General features: G+C 42.2%; 1 protein-coding gene across 4 annotated transcripts in view; it reads right to left on the reverse strand.

Annotated features, from left to right (window-relative positions):
• tll1 (tolloid-like 1) overlaps positions 1-20,242 on the reverse strand; it is a 62,088-nt gene that overhangs the window by 22,853 nt on the left and 18,993 nt on the right. For all 4 annotated transcript variants that reach the window (XM_004549274.3, XM_004549275.3, XM_076884799.1 and 1 more), the window contains 13 exons: positions 13,443-13,565; positions 13,189-13,269; positions 10,963-11,136; positions 10,750-10,867; positions 7,891-8,069; positions 7,224-7,329; positions 5,930-6,054; positions 2,538-2,653; positions 2,185-2,287; positions 1,396-1,512; positions 1,008-1,153; positions 400-595; positions 171-296 (listed from right to left, as the gene is read on the reverse strand). In XM_004549274.3, the coding sequence (XP_004549331.1) occupies positions 171-296; positions 400-595; positions 1,008-1,153; positions 1,396-1,512; positions 2,185-2,287; positions 2,538-2,653; positions 5,930-6,054; positions 7,224-7,329; positions 7,891-8,069; positions 10,750-10,867; positions 10,963-11,136; positions 13,189-13,269; positions 13,443-13,565 (1,710 nt within the window). The remainder of the gene's footprint in view (positions 1-170; positions 297-399; positions 596-1,007; positions 1,154-1,395; positions 1,513-2,184; positions 2,288-2,537; positions 2,654-5,929; positions 6,055-7,223; positions 7,330-7,890; positions 8,070-10,749; positions 10,868-10,962; positions 11,137-13,188; positions 13,270-13,442; positions 13,566-20,242) is intronic.

Raw genomic sequence — 20,242 nt, forward strand, 5'->3', positions numbered from 1 at the left:
AAGCATGTGGCCATGAATCAGAAAGATGTTTTTTTCCTGTTGACGGCGACCATTCGGATGTTTTTTAGTTTATTTTGCCAAGTAACATTCACATCCTACAGAAACACAATACAGAGGAATGCACATAGAAGCAGGAATGCAGCGTGCCAGGCACACATACTAACTGTTACCTTCACAGCTCTTCTTGTCAGGGGCTAGTTCATAACCTGGGTCACAGGCACACTTGAAGCTGCCGAGAGTGTTTACACACCTCTGTTCACATCCACCATTGTCTGGCTTGGCACACTCATCATCCTCTGAAAACACACATACACGTCAGAGTGCATAACAAATGCTTTGTGAAAACACAATCAACTGACGCACAGCTTCTCTTTTTCTCATAGTCACACACACACACACCTTTGAAAAAGTTAGCAGCAAAGCCGGCCTTGTTTACAGTCCCATCTGAGACAAACTTCATCCACAGCGTGTGTGAGGTAGAGCGCACGTCCTCGGGTTTGTCGTAGCCACAGAATCGCCCAATCAGAGGGCTTGTTTCGAGCGGGCCATCCCGAACTTCCAGGTAATCGTAAGCGCAGCTGTCGTGCCTCTCGATCTGCACCAGAGGTATGCACAACAAAAACAGTGAGATACACGAAACATCGTCCTTTTTACATCGGCTTAATCGCTCATGCTTAATCGTCTCCCTGCATCGTAGTTCATTTTTCCCTCTTAATCTAAGCTAAACTGAAAACACGACCTTTGACCTTACCCATGTGGAGTCAGATTGAGTCGTTTAGCAACCTGACATTTCAACAGCATTCAAACTACAAAACTAATCCTCCGCCGCCTGCTGTGTGTCCCTGCACACTCACACAGACACACACATGCATGCACCACTACATTTATTAACTTCTTAGCAGCTCTACAAGCGTGAAATTTGACCCAGACATTCCTAAGCACAAGCACGGGATACACATAAATGCATGCACAGAAAGGCACACACACACACAAAAGGAGTGAGTCACCTCGAAGGCCTGGAAGCTGAGCCCAACGTTGTATCCCTCAGATACAGCGATCCTCCACACACACTCTTTGGAGGGTCTGTAGTCATCAGGATAATTGGGAGACTGAATCTGCCCCGAGTCCTTGGTGATTTCCCCTCCACAGATCGCTGCACCGGGGAAGACGAGAGGAGAGAGAAAGGTTGGGTGTGCATCAGCTGCACTGACTAAAGACACCTGAAACACAGTCTGTGTACACTATGAATAATGAAAGCCCCGAGATAACTCACAGAGCACATAAGGTCATCAAATTCACAGGCTGGAATTATTATTCACAGTAATTATTAAAGGTCTCTGGATTCGAGTGTACGAATGCTTTTATTTGTTAGTTTGTTTGAATGAAGGCGTTTACCTTCGTAAATGGCAGCGAAGCCTTTTCCTACCCAGTTGCTGCTGCTGCGGAACTCAATCCACATCCTGCTATCAGTTGAAATCAAGACGTCGGGAACTTTATCTCCGCAAAACCTGCCTGTGAAACACACACGCAAAAGCAAACCCTTTAAGTCGTGTCATTCAGTGACTGCTGGGGCAATGCAACTCACAGCTGACAACATGACACTGTTACAGCCTCCTCGTTCATTTCAGTGCGATCGCTGCAGCTGGCAGAAAAAAATAAAGTCATCTGCCACTTAGAATGTACAGGCATTCACACTGTGTAAGTAGAGTGCACTGTAGTGTGTCTACACGTATGTGTGTTGTAATACAACAGCATACTGTGGAAGCATGAAGACAAGAAGAGAAAACTATATTGCTGCTGCAATACTTTTGCCTCAGAGGAGTTTAAACAGCTGTGAAGCATCTTGTTATCTCATCAACTTTCACCTGTATTTCCTCGCATGGATTTCACATAACACCATTATGTGTGTTAGTGCAGATTGTGTTGATGTATACAATTAGCGCAGTTGTCAATCCTAACACAGCCTTAAGAGCAATTAAATGAGTCAAGAGGAGTTTAAAAAGCCTGTTATCTATTTTAGAAAATTGCTCCTGCTTCTTAATCTCGGAGTTTTAAAAGCCAAGTGGAGTGGAGGAAAAGTGAGCTGCCACAAGCTAAAAATAGGAGTGAAGTTACTCATTAACTTAGTCAGGGAGTAATAGAGTAATTAATTTTAAGGCAGTCAGCCTGCTTCCTGCCTCTTACCAAGCAGCGGAGCTTTCCTCCAGTATCCATCTCGAACTTCAATGTAGTCATACCAGCACAGACTGCTTTTGTACAGATCCATGGTGGTGAAGTTCAGAACAATCTGGCAGAGCAAAAATATGGAAAAACAACAACAACAGCAAAAACGTGTTTAGTAAGTTTAGTACAGATCTGTTCATTGAAGATAAGGAGAGTGAGAGGACAGGAAGAGTGGCCTACCTGCAGTGTTAAGACTTAATCAATATCCAGTCACTCTGGCAGAGGTTGCTTATTTTTTATTGGCTTTGCATGCACATTCACTACACTGTAGGGTGCTACTGAGTGTGTGCGCATGCATGTGTGTATGTGCGCACCTTTTCTCCGGGTGTGACAGATATTCTCCAGACACAGTGTGTGTATGAAGGGTATCCATTGGGGTAACCAGGAGATGAGAAGTTGCCTGTTGACTCTTGGAGCGTCTCCCCACATGCTGCAATACACACACACACACACACACACACACACACACACACACACACACACACACGCACACACACACACGCACACACACACACACACACACACAAATGGAGTTACATTTTTGTGGCAAACCCTGCCATCGTGTGCAGTCCTTTCAGCTTTGTACTGATGGTTTACAATCGGTACATTACTAAAGAACACATGGCTCTCATATTTATTATTACTCTCAACCGTCACAAAATGTTTTAACTGCCATTTTAAGTAAATATATTTCAGGCTATTTATTCAAAACAATAGCATCAGACATGCTCTGTTTGTGAGCCATTTATGTGTATATTATCTGATGCATCCATATGGAAACTGTTAGACATTATTTCTGACGTAGAAACAAACTCGCGTTCCGTGTTGCTTTTGGCTTCTTTCAGTTTTGCATGTAGGAGGCTACATTTTTTTGTCCCTGTGTGCATCCGTGTTCATGTGAGGTCCAACCTCAGTCATGAAGCCCTTTCACCATTTAGCAGAATTAAACATTCCTCAGTAGTAAAGTCACTGACTGTAAGTGAATAGAAGTGGCAAACTTTTAATTCATCACATAGGAAAAGAACAACAGGGCTGAATGGAAAAAACAAACCCGCTGCTTTTCTCTCTTTATCCGTCATCTTGAGTTCAGTGCTGTCACTCTCTTTCAAAAGGAGGTTAGCCAAATGTGCCCCTCCAATCCCATGATGCATGCTGTTTTCCCCCCACAATGCCCTGGGGCTCTGTTCATCTGTCAGTGAATATGGTATCACTCAAATATGACCTTATAAGGCTGAAGTTGTATCTGTTTGCAGCTGAGACCCACTAACACAGACTTGCTCACTATAGACAATCAAAATTATTAATGGTATGTATGCATATAGTACTGAGCCACCCATCATTTCTTGATATTTTGCTAGGAAAATAGGAAATAGGTGTGTACTGTTTTAATGAGGTTGAATGTCAGTATTTGGTGTGACCAGTTTTTTCTTCAACACAGCCTGAACCCTCTTAGGCAGCTTTCTAGTAATTTCTTTAGGTAGTCTTCAGGAATAGTTCTCCAGCATTCTTGCAGGACATTCAAAGCTTTGGATGTTGGCTGCCTTTTGTTCTGTTCTCTGTCAGAATGATACTGCTTCAGTAATGTTGAGCTCCCGGCTCTGGGGAGGCCGATCCATGACTGAAAGTGTTCTGTTGTGGATTTTGCTTTCAGATCAACTTTGCCTCCTATGTTGATCTTTAGAGTTATATTAAGTTAGTTTGATGTCTTTTAAAATGTAATATATGTGTGTGTTCAGGTGTAACAGTAAATGAGACTACATTTACATGTAGGTATGGCTCTGAATCTTGTGTAGTGTGTGCACTGATCCTTTAAATTTGTGAGAACACACTTACATCAAATGACCACCGCCATCCATTGTGGTTCTGTGTAAACTGCTGGCATACACACATGTCAGATCTCACACGTCTTAAGTAGGCCCGAGTGACAAATTTCACATTAGTTGGCTGAATTATCTGACACGTCATAGACTTGGGGATGAAACACATTTGAATTCATCAATCCATAAGAACTGTTACCACTGACTTTCATTCCAGTTCTTGTGTAATTTGGCAAACATCAGCCTTTTCTCTCCATTTTCCTTCCTTAAGAATGGCTTCCTGACAGCCATCCTTCAACTGAGAGCATTTCTGGTGAGACTGGGTAGATGGATCAACTAAAAGTCCAGCTGCAGGTCCCGTGTCAGCTCTTCGCTGGATTGTTTATATTACTATTTAGTGAATCCATGAGTTTCAGATACTTTTTTTTCATTTTCTTTTTCTGTCCTCTACTTATTCAGTTTCCTCAAATTATTTAGGGACACACTGCAGAGCAAGTTTTCAGCTTATGTTTTTAATTAGCACGTTATTAGTGCAAAAATACTATTTTATGCCTTAAAACACAATCTGAACTCAAACTGTGTTATCATTGGCGTTGCTTCATAGATTGAAATAAAGACATGGGACATTTGCAAAGGCACATTTTTATGCTTAAATGATTAATAGATCAGTTTTAAGTGAATTAACCAACACAATTCCTCTGAAAATGGTCAGGTACACAGACTGGACTAAAAATGAGTTGTTAAAAAGCAGCTAATGTCCAATAAAATAAATCTTTGAAAGAAATTAAAAATAATTTTAAATTATTTTTTAAATAAAAAAATATTTAATTTTCTAATTTCTCCTTAAACTGGCTCCTTGAAAGCAAAATGCAAAGAAATGAAGAGCAAATCACAACTTTTCCACAGTACTGCATATGTCAGCAGTAATATAGTAACAGAATACATACATTAATAAAATAAAACTGTGGTTTTATTTAAATATGTTATTTATTGTGTCCCACACTCCGTAGATCATGAAGCACAGAGCTTATTGTGTTCAGTGTTCAGTTATTCAGCCAACTACTCCACAGTACCTTCATCACATACCTCCTATAGCTGAAGTTTGCCTGCATACATGGCTGGACTTTGGTGTGCTGTTGCAAATCGCACAATAACACACTGCACTTAACAGTTTATAGATATCCAGGTGCAAGTGCAGAAATAGGATCATTAAAGGATCAGTAAATTTTACTGTGTTTCTACAATGAAACCAGAGCAGCTCTTCTGTCTGTAATGCTGACTCTTTTGCTTTAGAGATACGCATTGATTTTGCTGCTGTCAATTTGTGAGAACAGTACACGTAATCAAAATGACCAACACCATGCCAACAGTTTGGCATGCATACTCGTCAGACCTCACATCCAGGCCCGGGTGACGATTTTGACGTTAGCTGGCTGAACTGATGATGCCTCATAGACTTGGGGATGGAACTGTGTTTGTGCGTCTGTGTGTTTTCATATGTGGTCAAAAGTAATGGCATCATTTGCAATTATAAACCTTTGTGACATCGCTGCACTTCATTGTGAGAACAGATCCAGATCACATTAGAACGACTCACCGGGGACCAGAGGAACGCCAGACAAGCACGGGCGTGCACTTGAAATGTGTGTGTGTGAGAAAAAGACACTGAAAAAATGGAGGGAAGCATCACATGAAAAAACAAAACATGTTACTCAATTTCATGTCCAGACCCTGGAGAATGGAGGGCCGGGCCGGTCTTACGCCAAAGACGTAAGCAGATAAACAGAAGTAATTTTTTTAGGTATGCGCTATGACGACAGCACTCACATTCACTGACGCACACAAACATGCACAGACACACTGCAGACTGAAAGTAAAAGCATCTGTACCTGGACATCTATACAGCTTTCTTGCCTGTGCAATGTCTCCTTTACTGAGCCTGGTCCGCTGACCAATTGCAGGCCGGACCCCATTTTCATCTCTGGATGGAAGGATGGTGTCGAGGAACATCCCGCTTCAGCGAAGAGAAAAGAGACAACATGTCATTGCAACACATCAGTAAAATTAAACAACAATCTAACAGTATGGACAAGCAAACAATTTTCACCCAACCATTGCAGTTTTGTGTTTTCTCTAACATGTGCATTGGAACTGACTGGGGAATGGGAGGGCTTATATAAGCGGGTATGGCGCAGATTAAAAAGCATCCTCAGTCGGAAAAAATGTAAAGTAAACCCATGACACTTTCTGCTGCCAAATCCAAACTTTTTTCACCATTTTAAATGGTGCAGATGTATAAAAAAATTGGAAAAGATTTCTTAATTCTGAAAGGCTTCCATCAGCTTCACTGCATCATGTAAACACATCTGATTTCAGATGAAGTAAATGTGCTATAGTTGTCAAAGTCAACACAAGCACAGCTCAGTAGGGCACAAATATGCTTCAAATGCAAAGTAAATCATAAAATCATAAAAGTTGCAAAGCAAAAACAAACAGTATGAAATACATGACATGGTAATGACAGGTGAAAATAGTTTGCGTTACAATAAAGTTTGCCATTTTCACTCATGCGCTTTTCTAGACGCCCCTCTGAGCTTCATTTGACATTATAAACTTGCGCAGCAATCAGACTGGACATTAAACGAGCTTTAGCCTGCCAGCTACCTAGTGTAAGCAATGTATGATGCCCAGCTGAACAGATGTAAGAATTGTGCAATCAGGTTGTTTTAAAGCTAGAGCTCTGTGTCCTGCTGCCTCCAGCAGCAGCATCTCCTGAATCAAAAGGAGCATTTATGGTAGTGGGAACTACTTCCTGCTGTGTACTGCATGTGAAAAAGATCAACTTTGGACAGGGTCCCAACCTGATTCTCCTGAGGTTATGTAGCGATCATGTGAGAAAGAAGCTTTTGACATGTGGGTAGGACACCTAAAAATTGTTAATTGGCAATTATACCAACGCTGGTTCACAGTGTTTCTTGTTGTGTTACTATGTGAGTAACACAACAAGTGAGGTGTTTAATTTATGCATAGCTGATGTTTGCGCACGGAAAGACAGACTGGAGCTAATATAATAAAACCAAACAAAACAACAACAGCACAACACAGAAAAAGCCCAGACTTTACTGTTAATAACTAAATCAATCTTGGCATATCATAATCTTTGAAATTCAAACCACTGCTTACCGTGAGAAGGTGTTCCTGGCGTAGTGCATGATGCTATCAAAATCATATGGCTCCCCAAGAGAGTTCACCTCCCCTGGCTCCATCTTGAGGAAGTTATATTCCTGGCCTGGGAACCAGAAATTCCACGCACGCCGTACAAACACACACATACGCACAAATATTTGCACACATGCAGATGTAGCAGCATGAGGAGGTTTTAGTTTGATCAACAGTCAGACTGTAACTACTTAGTTTGCTTTCATAAGTGCAAAAGCAAACAGCCTGCGCAACACATCTATAAAAAAAAATAAAATGACTAAATGTGAACAGAAAGGGTATCTTGGGGCTTTTATTCAAATACTTAAAGTCCAGCAGAGGAAGCTCTGATTTGCTTCTAAATAAAGCCGTGGGTCAGGTCTGAGATACTGCTGTGTGATATGATTTCACACCTGTCAGATTACACTGTGGTGCAGAGAGGTGTGTTTGAGCAGAAGTGACAGACTGTGGCGAGAGCGGTCCAGGTGACTTCACAGTCATTAAAAGGCTCATTCACACTCACTCAGCTTCTAGACTGAGTGTGAATTTGGAAACGCACACACTCGGTCTAGAAGCGTTGCTGTTTGTCTGCGTCTAGAAACAACCTGAGTGATCCCAGCAGAGACCACAGGTGTCTAATAATAGGTCTCACCTGGTTGGATGTTATCCCGGATGATGGTCACGTGATCGTCACGGTCGGGCCGCGTGTGTTCGTGCCAGAAGCCAATGACGTGGCCCAGTTCATGCACCACAATGCCAAACTTGTCACAGTTCTTTCCTATGGAGATGGCCTGGGGCCCGTTTCCACGACGACCCACATAGGAACAACACCTAATGAGGATTAGTAGGAAGTTGATAGCAGAGAGATAGGTAATTTACTACACAGTTGGCAGTGGAAATAAGAATCTGCAGTGTTATGTTCAAGTAACAATAAACGCACACACACACACACACAAGCGCACACACATCTTTTCAGGATTTCCTGGCCTCCACTACATCCACAAGAGGAAAAGCGGCAGGATTTAGGTACATAAAACACTCTGATAATGCTGCGGTTTCATAACCCAACGCTGTGAGAATTCACATATCGCTGTTCAGAACGCACACATGCACATAGACACACACACACACACGCTTTCCTTCTCTTTTGCTGGGTAGCAGAGACATTCGTGCCAGGCTAACAAATCTGATTAAAGTTATCCAGTGAGCTGATTGCACGGTAAGGATCAGGAGTCACTGGAGTAGATACAGTCTCACTCTCTGCTTTTTTGGGTGGGGGGGTGGAGGGGTGGAGGGAAACCGTCAGTAAATTCATACAAACACACAACAGATGTACATGTACTGTGGTTATGTGTGCATTTTTATTTTATGTTTCCTTGTTTGTCTGATTTACACACATCCACACTGCACATCCAACCTGCAGGGTACTTAGACGTCAGCTTAAAGTGCCTAATGCAGCCAACCAATCACAGAACACGAGCAAGTGACATCACCAGTTAACACATAGATATTTTCCTCACCTGCTGGTTTTTACATTTAAAAGCAACCTCATTTGGACTCATCCATGTATAACTTTTTGAGCTTCATCAGGCAACAAATATTATGGTTTGAAGTATTTTTGATGCTTGTGGCTGCACGGCTGGAGATATCAAAAATGCAATTTCTTTATTGGAAAATTATAAAGATGTCTTTCACAATTTCAGAAAAAGAAAACCACAAGTTAAATTCCTTCTTTACACAAAAACACTGTCCAAAAACTTCACATATAAATTACAATTGCTCTAAAATTGGAGACGTTTATTGTCTCCCGTTAACTTTTCCTTTAAATGTGCTTCAGTGCTTTTGATTCATGATGCCATGGGCACATTTTAGTCTACGAGGTTTGATACCACAGTCTGTTAACATGTTTGCGAGAAAATTTCCAAAGGTACAGAGAGTCTGCAAGCAAGCATGTGATTGTATTTAATTCTCCAGCCATAAAAAAAAGTGTTTCAAGATGTGACTTTGCCACAGTCAACAAGGGTATTATAACTAACTCAAACCAAAAGAGAAACCAAATTAAAACTACAAAAAAATATTGCAAGAGACACTAAAAGAATCCTAAACTGAATTCCAAATTTATTTATTTATTTTTTTAAATCAAATTTGACTCTACACATCTACAGCTTGAATGTTGAGGTAAGGTTACATTTCTCAATGCATCAAAATAATTGATCAAATAAGTGTTAAAAGTTCAAATGACTCAGCAGTCAGAAGCAAGTCTTAGAAAATGTTATGATCTTCTTTTTAAATTTGGTCAAATTTTTTGGGATGTCGTGTCTGTGACCCAGCTAGGCTGTGATTGTAAAACTTGGTTCAATTTTAATAATAAAAGCCGCTATAAACTATATTAAACGTGGGTGTTGATTTACCTCACTGGGTTGGGCAGGTAACCCAAGGCTAATGCAAAGGCACTGGTTTCTTTCGTATTGCAATAAAAACTAAAAAGGCCCCAAATATGTAAATATTTTTAACTCTAACTGAACAAAGACAAAAAAATACATTAAATTGTATTTATACAGCACCAAATCACAACAACAGTCACTGCAAGGTACTTTATATTGGTAAAGACCCTGCACTAATGGAGAGAAAACCCAAACAATCAGACGACTCCCTATTAATAATACTTGGTGACAGTGGGAAGGAAAAACTCCCATTTAACAGTTAGAAACGGATAAAAGAAAAAAGAAAATGGAACTATAATAACACTGACAAGGATGCGGTGAAACCAGCAGGTACTGGATATTTGGTCTTGAATATTAACTTTTGAATGTGTCTGTTCTGTTAACCACAATAACCGCTAATAATAATCGATGTACACATACTGTAATAACTACACAGTCTCTTAATGTAAACTTTTGTGGTGCTAGCAGAACATTGGATAAAAAAAAATCTATATATTGTGAAAATCCTTGTTTCAAAAACATGAATTAAAATTTTTGTTACTCCAAGTCAAAAGCTCCAATTTTGCATCTATAAAACACTTTGTCATATAAGCAAAAGCTGGAACGAGTGAGAATTCTGCATTTTGACATTATTAATACTTGTTAAATAAGAATTGTTTCTAGGTCATTTTTACACCAACTCTGTAAAGTCACAGTTGGAGCTGGATATCCTACTCTTTCAACCATGTGCACAACACTGTCTCAGAGCGATAAATGCCCTGATCTCAGGCACCCTACAACCTCCCATCCAGTCAGTTGAAGTGTCACCACTGTACAAACACACTCTGACCCACCGTGCTGCCACTCGACAGAACAATGCCCTTCTCCAGAATATGAACAAAAAAACTGCACGAACATACAAACACTTAAGCCAAGCGCCGTGATTGGTGGGATGGGGAAACAGGAGCAGGACAGGAAGGAAAGTAGAGCTATTGTTGAGTGACCACATCGTCTCTCTGTGTGACAAGGTCACTTGTGAACTCTAGGTACACACACAATCACAAACAGACACACATTTCCAAACCAACCCGCAGGGTCTGTAGGTGAAGACTATGTAGCTTTCTTCATCTGTCTTCTCAATGAAAGTCACGCATGTCTGTTTCTCCCAGTGGCGCATGGCCTGCTTGAACATGGCCCTCTGACTGCCTGAAACACACAAATTTTACATCCTCCTTTTACACAATCACTCATGAGTGTGTGATTTACTGCTGATCGGGCAGCCGTCCAGCGGAGTTGCTTACCAGTGAAGTTTCCTCCTATGACGTAGGGAATGACTCCTCCAGGCCATATCCTCTCAGCTCGGGAAGTGGCTGCTCGAGGAATACGAGTTTTCACAAACTTTCCATTCTTCCCAGCTTTCCCACTTTGGCTCTTTGGACTGGCAGCTCCCTTGCTGTCATTTTTGGGGAGATAATCTAACAGAATGGTGAGAGGAAAAGTCACAGTTAATTAAGTGTTGTGTTCAAACCTAATAAATGTTATAAATATGAGGTCATAAATGTGCTTCCACAGTATTGGATAATGATGCTTCTTGTTATATTTGACCTTTCACAGTTTGTTTTAAAGGCCCACAGTAATAAAACTCAAACAGACATAATGTAGTTATGCTAATGCAATGCAGCTTTTTACATTTACATTGAGTCAAGTTCTAAAAATAAAAGTATAGCAAACTTTCAGTGCTGCCAGATATCAGTGTGTAGACCAGAGGTTGTGTTGCAGCTTTGTCAGGTCTATCAACACTTGGAAGAACTGAAAACAAGTAAACTTGTAATGGATTCAGTCTCTAGATCTGCTTCTGGTGTCTCTATTTCCTCATTGTGAAGTACTTCATTTGCCTAAACAGCAAAACAGGCTTTTAGGGTTTGATGAAATTTCAATTTAAAATCATCCCAGAAAGATGAGCAAGTTGTCTGAGGATTCTTGGAAGGAAAAGGCACTTTTCTAACAAGCTACCATGGTTGTTACTTTCTACGATGTGATTATTTGGTGCTTCTTCTAGAAAAATCAGCTTGTCACTGATTTGTGGTATGACTTTGGTTTTCATGAGTGGGCCCTCATAAAAGTTTATGGTGTAGTTACAGCCATGTGAAAAAGAGAGCTTTCACAGCAATCTGTGAAACATGACATATTTCACTGTGTCACAAAGCAAAACTAAACTGCAGAAGCAGAGGGTGAAAAACGTAGTACAGCCTTACTGCTTCTATTGGAATTAAGGGTTGAAATAGCAGCCAGGTGCTGCTAATTAAATGCACTCAAGTAACTGATCATGAGAAAGTGTGAGCACCTCCATAAAACCAGAACTTTCGGCAGTCTGGAGCATTCAGCTGTGTACTAACGAAGTGCCACAACCTGGATGAACCCACAACGCTTGGACTGCAAAAAACCCAAGAGCTACATCTGAGACTCTACAGGCCCCAAAGTGTTAAACGTTAAAGTTCATGACAGTTACACTTAGAAAGAGAACAAGTATGGCTTGTTTAGAAGGCTCTCCAGGAGAAACCCCAAAACTTATAGAACAATGTCTTTTGCACAGATGAAATTAAAATGAAGATGGTTACCCATAATGCACAGCACCACATTTGGAGAAAACCAAATACAGCATATCACCAAAAAACACCTCACAGCAGCTGTCACCACTGTGATGGAGCAGTGATGATTTGGGCTTGTTTTGCAGCCACACAGCCTGGACACCTTGCAGTCACTTAGTAGACCACGAACTCCAGTATACAAAAGTATTCTAGAGTCAAATGTGAGGCCATCTGTTTGACAGCTAAAGCTCGACCCAAATTAGGTCATGCAATAGGATAATGATCTCATGCACCACATGAAATCTACAAAAGAATGACTGAAAAAGAAAAGAATCAAGGCGTTGTAATGATGCTGTCAAAGTCCAGACCTCAACCCGATTGAAATGCTATGGCGGGACCTTAAGAGAGCTTGCATAAGCAAAATGCCCACGAACCTCAAAGAAGTGAAAGAGACGTTGTTATGAAGAGTGGGCCAAAATTCCTCCCCAACAATGCGAAGGACTGATAAAGTCATACAGATAATGATTACTCCAAATTATTGCTGCTAACGGTGGTTCTCCTAGCTAAGGAATCATGGGGTGTGCTTAGTTGTTTGCAGGACTGTATAATGTCCTGTGGAAATTCTTTCACATGACACAGCATATCACCACGATTCCTATTGAATTGAAAGAAAAAAAGTTTATCTCACTGGGACTGTAGCCTAATTTATGTATCTTAAATGCTTTACTGTGTCTTTATTGTTTTTTTCTTGGTTGCAGTTGCAAGGGGAAAAGAAATTTTGCTTGCAAAGAAAACCAATAGGCTGTCTAGGTCATTCAGTTCCATAAACATTAATGACTAACAAAGTAAGTTAAATAAAGTCCCTAAGCTCCACCATGCAGACTCAGCAGGTTTCATGAAGTTTGAAAAACAGCATGGGATGAATTTTAGTTTGCTTACCAAAACCAAACCTACGTATTCTTTCTAGCAGAAGGTATAAAGACCCTCTCTTCTTCAGAGTTTCATGTTCCTCGATTCCACCTGGCAAACAAAAAAAAAGAAAAGAAAAATTAGACGATGACAGATCCTGTTGTCCTCAGGTGACCTCCTGTTTACTTCCTTCCTTTTCAAGCTACTCTACTCTGCAACTGATGGGTAATGACAGAGTTTCAAAGAAAACACAAGACAGTCACAGTTAGAGTGAGTCCACTTACCAGACGTGTGCCCCTGTCGAGAGTGTGTGTGCATGTGTGTGTGTTGTGTCAGGTCTATCGTCCTGTCAATCTGGAACATGCGCAGGTCTTCCTCATCTAATGCGATGTCACCCCAAAATACAGCTGGAAGTAAGAGAACATTTTCCAGTTATTATCAAATCCTAATACTGTTATAAAAACTCCTTAAAAACTCCTTTGTCCCACACGCCATCAGACTGTTTAACTCCTCACTGGAGGGGAGAGGGAGGAGAAACAGGGGGACAAGGGAGGGCGGGAACAACTGAGTTGTAGGGGCTTTTCTACACGGTGCAATATTTGCAATATTTGCAATATTTGCAATATTTGTTTTTTGTCTCTTTCTTATATTTGACTGTGCAATAATCACTGTGCAATATACTCACTCAAATGAGCAATCCTATTTATCCATATTGTATATTCTGTATCTATATATGTGTATATGTGTATATGTGGTGTATTTATGCTTATATCCTTACTCTCATTCCCCTTAATGTATCTGTAACATGCAACTTCTTTCGGTGCTTTGCTACTGGAAACTGAATTTCCCGGAGGAACCCACCCGAGGGATTAATAAAGTTTCATCTAATCATCTAATCAAAAAGTGAAAATGCTTGCATTTCTGTTGACCATCTTAGTGCATGCTTGTAAAGTTCAAACACAAAGACCCAAAGCTAAACCATGACCAGAATCACAATGTGCTGAAGAGTAACAAATGTGTTTTTCAGTTTGAGACCAACAGGAGCCAAAGAGTGTGATGTTGTACCGGCTAATTTAACAGCACAGCAATCTAACTAAGAACAAAACAATGTTTCTGAAGTTTGTGAACTTCAGTTTTGATGGCTCAACTTGAGAGACGGTGACCACGTCGCAAGTGAGAGGCTGAGGGACACTGCACACATAGACAGTAGTAACTTAGGGTGGCTGTAGCTCAGGTGGCAGAGCAGGTCAGCCACTAATCTGAAGGTCGGTGGTTCGATCCCAGGCTGCCTCCTGGCGGCATACCAAATATCCTTGGGCAAGATACTAACCCCGTGTTTGCCTACTGGTGGTGGTCAGAGGGCCCGGTGGCGCCAGTGTCCGGCAGCCTCGCCTCTGTCAGTGCGCCCCAGGGCAGCTTGCCATCCCCTGTGTGTGAATGGGTGAATGTAGTGTGAAGCGCTTTGGGGTCCTTAGGGACTGTGTAAAGCGCCATACAAATGCAGGCCATTTACCAACCTACCAATCACAGGTTTGCCCCTTCCCAGAGTCTACACTGCTGTAATTCAGTTTACTTCAGTCATATCTATATAGCAACAAACCATAACCCTAGTTGCATTAAAGTGGTTTATACCGGAAGGTAAGGGCAATATTGGTGAGAGGAACCCAGGAAACAGATGATCCTTTATGAGCAGCACTGAGCAACAGTGGGGAGGAAGAACTCCCTTTTAACAGTAAGGAACCTCCAGGGTGGCTGTAGCTCAGGTGGCAGAGCAGGTCAGCCACTAATCAGAAGGTCAGTGGTTCGATCCCAGGCTGCCTCCTGGCGGCATACCAAATATCCTTGGGCAAGATACTAACCCCGTGTTTGCCTACTGGTGGTGGTCAGAGGGCCCGGTGGCGCCTGTGTCCAGCAGCCTTGCCCCTGTCAGTGCGCCCCAGGGCAGCTGTGGCTACAATGTAGCTTGCTATCGCCAGTGAGTGAATGTGTGTGTGAATGACTGAATGTAGTGTGAAGCGCTTTGGGGTCCTATGGACTATAAAAGTGCTATACAAATGCAGGCCATTTACCATTTAACCAAGATGAAGTACAAGCAGCCACCTGCGCGACCAGGTCAACGTGAGACTATTGCAATCACGATCATGATTTATGAATTCCTTTTGTATTTAAAAAAGATGCTAAACTTGTAACTGAGCCCATAAACTCACAAGAAAAAATGTTTCTGCAGGTAATAAATGTGGTGAGCAGTGAGATAATTTTCTCAGAGACTGGTTCATATGTATGAGGTGTTTTTCCAGAAGCACTGTAGTTTATAAATTCTTGAACCTTAATTTGTACATGTTATATAATATATAATGTCTTTGTAATGTGCAGCCATATATGATAAATGCCACTACTCAAAGTAGTGGCATTTATCATATATGGCTGCATAAAAAACCCCTAAAAAAACAATGGATAATGAAAAATAAAAGTTAATCACAAGTTAAACGGAATATTGTGTTTCAAACACCACATGTACAACAGTTTGTGAGAGTGGAAATGGAAATGTTTGTTTCGTTCTACTTTTATTTAACACATGGGAACAGAAAGAACTTACATTTCAAGGTTGTTACAGCAGGGATTTATTTGTTCTGAAGTCTGATTCATGTTCAAAGTATTTGACCTATTACAACCTCCAGTTCAGTGGTCGTGGTTTCTCGGATTAGGGAAATACAAATATCCTTTTGTTACAGTCTGGGCAGCTGCTAAGGTAGATGTCACACATACCAGGAAATTACTCAGTGACATCTATTACTTTTGAGGTGATGACTTAATTTAACCTTCTGGCAATCAACTGTCTAACTTCCTGCACAGCTATACAATCAATTGCCAGATCCTCTGCTCTAATATACAGAAATCTGTATCTGATATAAACTCAGAGATCAAAGCAGCTGTGTATTGCTACACAGACACACAGACACACAGACACACACACACACACACACACACACACACACACACACACACACACACAGCTATCTTCAGTGTTGGGTGTAAACATGTTAATCGTGTCTAATCGTGTCACATTACATTTTTCAGTAACACAATAATGTAACACATTGCTGCACTAAATTCAGTAATCACATTACAGTTACAATTACATAATCACTTTCATTACAAAGGTTCTTCAGTTGCATGCCGGGCAAATGGAAAGAAAATCATATGAAAGGTGTCTTTTTCTTGCAAATATAACATCAGCTCTCCACAAGCAGCTGCACAGACAGCACATTAACACAAACTAGTCAAGAATCAAGAATGGCCTTAAAGTTGAGTGCATGCTGACCCCAGCCAAGCAGCCAGAGTCTGAATTTGAACAGGTAACAAAGACAATGAAGGGCAGTCAGGCTTAAAGCCTCCTTTACACCTGTACATGTTTCTACAGTATAATCACTGTGGCAATTACTTTGAAGTCTCTTTGCTCTGGTTTCAAACTTCGCTTCATGTTCAAATTTAAACACTGTAAAAAAAAAAAGTGTGTGTCCTCATTGAGAGATTGGTGTGTTAGCATGTGGGGCTATGGTTTATATGCATTTCAGGTTGTCTTATGAAGTAATGTATAAGTAATGTAACAAGTAGTGTAATGAATTACTTTCTCCAGGGAGTAATTAAGTAACCTCAACACTGGTAACAGTGGCTGTTACAGTGGCCTGAAATCAGGACACTCACTGCTCTGCTGTTTACTCTCTCTACTCCTGCCCTTGCACCACTGACATCCTCTCTTTTTCCTGGACAAATGAGATATAATCTATCAAGCCTGTTCTGGGGCTACCTCGTGATCTTCTACCAGTTACTTTTAATGAAAGTGGAAACATCCGATCGGATGCTCAGACCACTTCAGTGGGTTCCTCTAAATGCAAAAAAGGAGCGGCTCCAGTCTTTGCTTCCTTAGGAACTTCAAGTTTCAAGCGCTTCATTTTGGTGTTTACATTTCAACAAAAGACAACCACAACATATTAGCCAAGAAAACACAAGAAAAACTCCTAAATCTCTAAAAGCTCCACGAATAAAATGCAGGATTTCTGAAAAAAGGACCTGAATGTGGCTGTGCACCTTCACTCCCCATCCATTCTCCTTTCAACCATCCTGCTGAGAAGAACAGATTGATGTTCAAATTCAAAATTCAAATTCAAATTCAAATTTTATTTGTCACGTACACAGTCATACACAGTACGATATGTAGTGAAATGCTTGGACAACTGCTCGTGACCTAAAGAAAACAAAAAAGGAAAAGGCTATGAATAAGATAGGAAATAAATATGAAAAATTAAAAAGGGTAAATTTAACTAGGAAGGAATAAAATATAAATTAAGGTTAAAAATGAAATAACTGTACAACACAAATTAGAATGAAGGGTAAATTTAACTGGGAAGAATAAGATAAAGATAAATATATAAATTAAAGTTGAAAATAAAATAACTGTACAACAAAATACACAATACACAATATAGAACTATATAAGAATGTATGAAGAAATCTAAATATAAATAAATATATACACAATAACAGCAGCTGTACAAGTATTAACCGGAAATGAAGAATATAGTGACCAGTGTTGTGCAAAAACAAAGTCCAGAAAGTCCAGTGTGTGTGTAAGAACCATATGTGTGGGTCAGTACTGTGTGGTGGTGTGATTGAGAGACCGTATCGCCTGCGGGAAGAAGCTCCTCCTCAGTCTCTCTGTGTTGGTCTTCAGGGAGCGGAATCGCTTTCCTGACCTCAACAGAGAGAACAGTCTGTTGTTGGGATGGCTGAGGTCCTTCACGATCTTCCTGGCCTTGGTCCAGCACCGCCTGCTGTAGATTGAGTGCAGGTCAGGGAGCTCGGAGCGGATGGTGCGCTCAGCTGACCGCACAACCCTCTGTAGAGCTCGTCTGTCCTGCATGGTGCTGTTCCCGAACCAGGTTAAGATGTTTCCCGCCAGGATGCTCTCTATGGTGCACGAGTAAAAGTTCCTGAGCACCTTGGAGGGCAGTTGGAAGTCTCTCAAGCGTCTGAGGTGGTAGAGACGCTGTCGGGCCTTTTTCACCACGGTGTTGATGTGACAGGACCATGACAGGTCCTGCGTGATGTGAACTCCGAGGTATTTGAAGCTGTCCACTCTCTCCACTGGGCACTCTTTGATGACGGGGGTCTGGTAGTTCCTCTCCTGCTTAGTGCTGAAGTCCACTATCAGCTCCTTTGTCTTACTGACGTTTAGAAGGAGGTTGTTCCTCTGGCACCAGTTCTCCAGATTCCTAATCTCCTTCAGGTAGGCCGTCTCGTTGTTATCAGAGATCAGGCCCACCACGACGGTGTCGTCAGCAAACTTGATGATGGTGGTGGAGCTGGTAGTGGCCACACAGTCATATGTGTACAAAGAGTACAGCAGGGGGCTCAGAACACACCCCTGGGGGGCTCCAGTGCTGAGAGTGGTGGAGGCTGAGACATGTCCGCCCATCCTTACTGCCTGTGGTCTGCCAGTTAGGAAGTTGGAGATCCACTGACACATAGATGAGCTGAGTCCCAGATGCTCCAGCTTGGTGGTGAGTGTGGAGGGAATTATGGTGTTAAATGCAGAGCTGTAGTCTATGAAGAGCATTTTAACATAATTCCCCCTTCTAGTGTCCAAGTGAGTGAGTGATGTGTGGAGGAGATGAGAGATGGCATCGTCTGTGGAACGATTTGGACGGTAAGCGAACTGTAGTGGGTCCAGTGTGTCTGGTAGTGAAGAAATGATGAAGTCTCTGACCAGGCGTTCAAAGCACTTCATCACTACTGAGGTGAGGGCTACAGGGCGATAGTCATTGAGAGAAGCAGGGTGGGGTTTCTTCGGGACAGGAACAATGATGGACTCTTTGAAGCATGTGGGGATCACCGACTGAGATAAAGAGATGTTGAATATCTCAGTGAACACAGGAGCTAGCTGGTATGCGCAGTCTCTTAGGATACGACCTGGGATGCCGTCTGGTCCTGCTGCTTTCCTGGTGTTCACTCTCTTGAAGGCTCTCCTTACTTCATGCTCGGAGATGACGAGCACGTTTCCGGTGCTGGCAGTATCTTCCTGTCTGCAGCCGTTAGCGCCGCTAACACTAGCATTGTTGGAGACCTTAGCTGCAGCCTCGAAGCGAGCATAGAAAGTGTTCAGCTCGTCTGCCAGAGTCACGGCCGCGTTCGTCATACCGGTTGTTGGTGCTTTATAGTCCGTTATTGTCCTTAGTCCCCGCCACAGGCTCCTAGAGTCACTCTGTTGGAGTTGTGACTCTAGTTTCCTCCCGTAGCGCTGCTTCGCCTCTTTCACCGCCCTCCGCACGTTATATGACGCGGCTTTGTACGGGTCCATGTCCCCCGTCATGAGTCCCGTGTTGTAGGCAGCGGTGCGGGATCTCAGAGCGTCGCGGATGGTTTTATCCACCCACGGCTTCTGGTTGGGAAACGTTGTGATAGTCTTTGTCTCCACGGTATCATCCGCTAGTTTCCTGATGAATCCCACAACCGCTTCCGTAAACACGTTGACGTCATCGTCGGAGCTGTTTCTGAACATGCCCCAGTCTGCGTCATCGAGTGCGTCCTGTAACGCGGCCACCGATTGATCCGTCCAGCGCGCGACCTTCCTCTGAACCGGAACTTCCTGTTTCAGCCTTTGTTTGTATTTTGGCATGAGGAAGATGGCGGCGTGATCAGATTTGCCAAACGGGGGGCGGGATTGTGCCTTGTAGCCGTCCTTGACCGTAGTGTAGCAGTGGTCCAGTGTCCTTTCACCCCTGGTGGGGCAGGTGATGTGTTGATAAAAGTTCGGCGCTGCGCGTTTGAGGTTGGCGCTATTAAAGTCTCCCGTCACAATAAGCGCAGCGTCCCGGTGTTGTGTCTGGTGCTGTGTGAGTGCCTCATGCAGCTCGCATAAGGCGGTGCCCGTGTCCGCTTGTGGTGGAATATAAACGGCACTTACAATGACCGATGTAAATTCCCGAGGTAGATAAAAAGGACGACACATGATGGACAGTAGTTCCAGATTTGGTGTGCAGGAGCGTGTGAGAGGAACAACGTTCGCACTGTTGCACCAGTTGTT

The sequence above is a fragment of the Maylandia zebra genome, linkage group LG6 (genome assembly GCF_041146795.1).
Source record: "Maylandia zebra isolate NMK-2024a linkage group LG6, Mzebra_GT3a, whole genome shotgun sequence".
Lineage (NCBI taxonomy): Eukaryota > Metazoa > Chordata > Actinopteri > Cichliformes > Cichlidae > Maylandia > Maylandia zebra.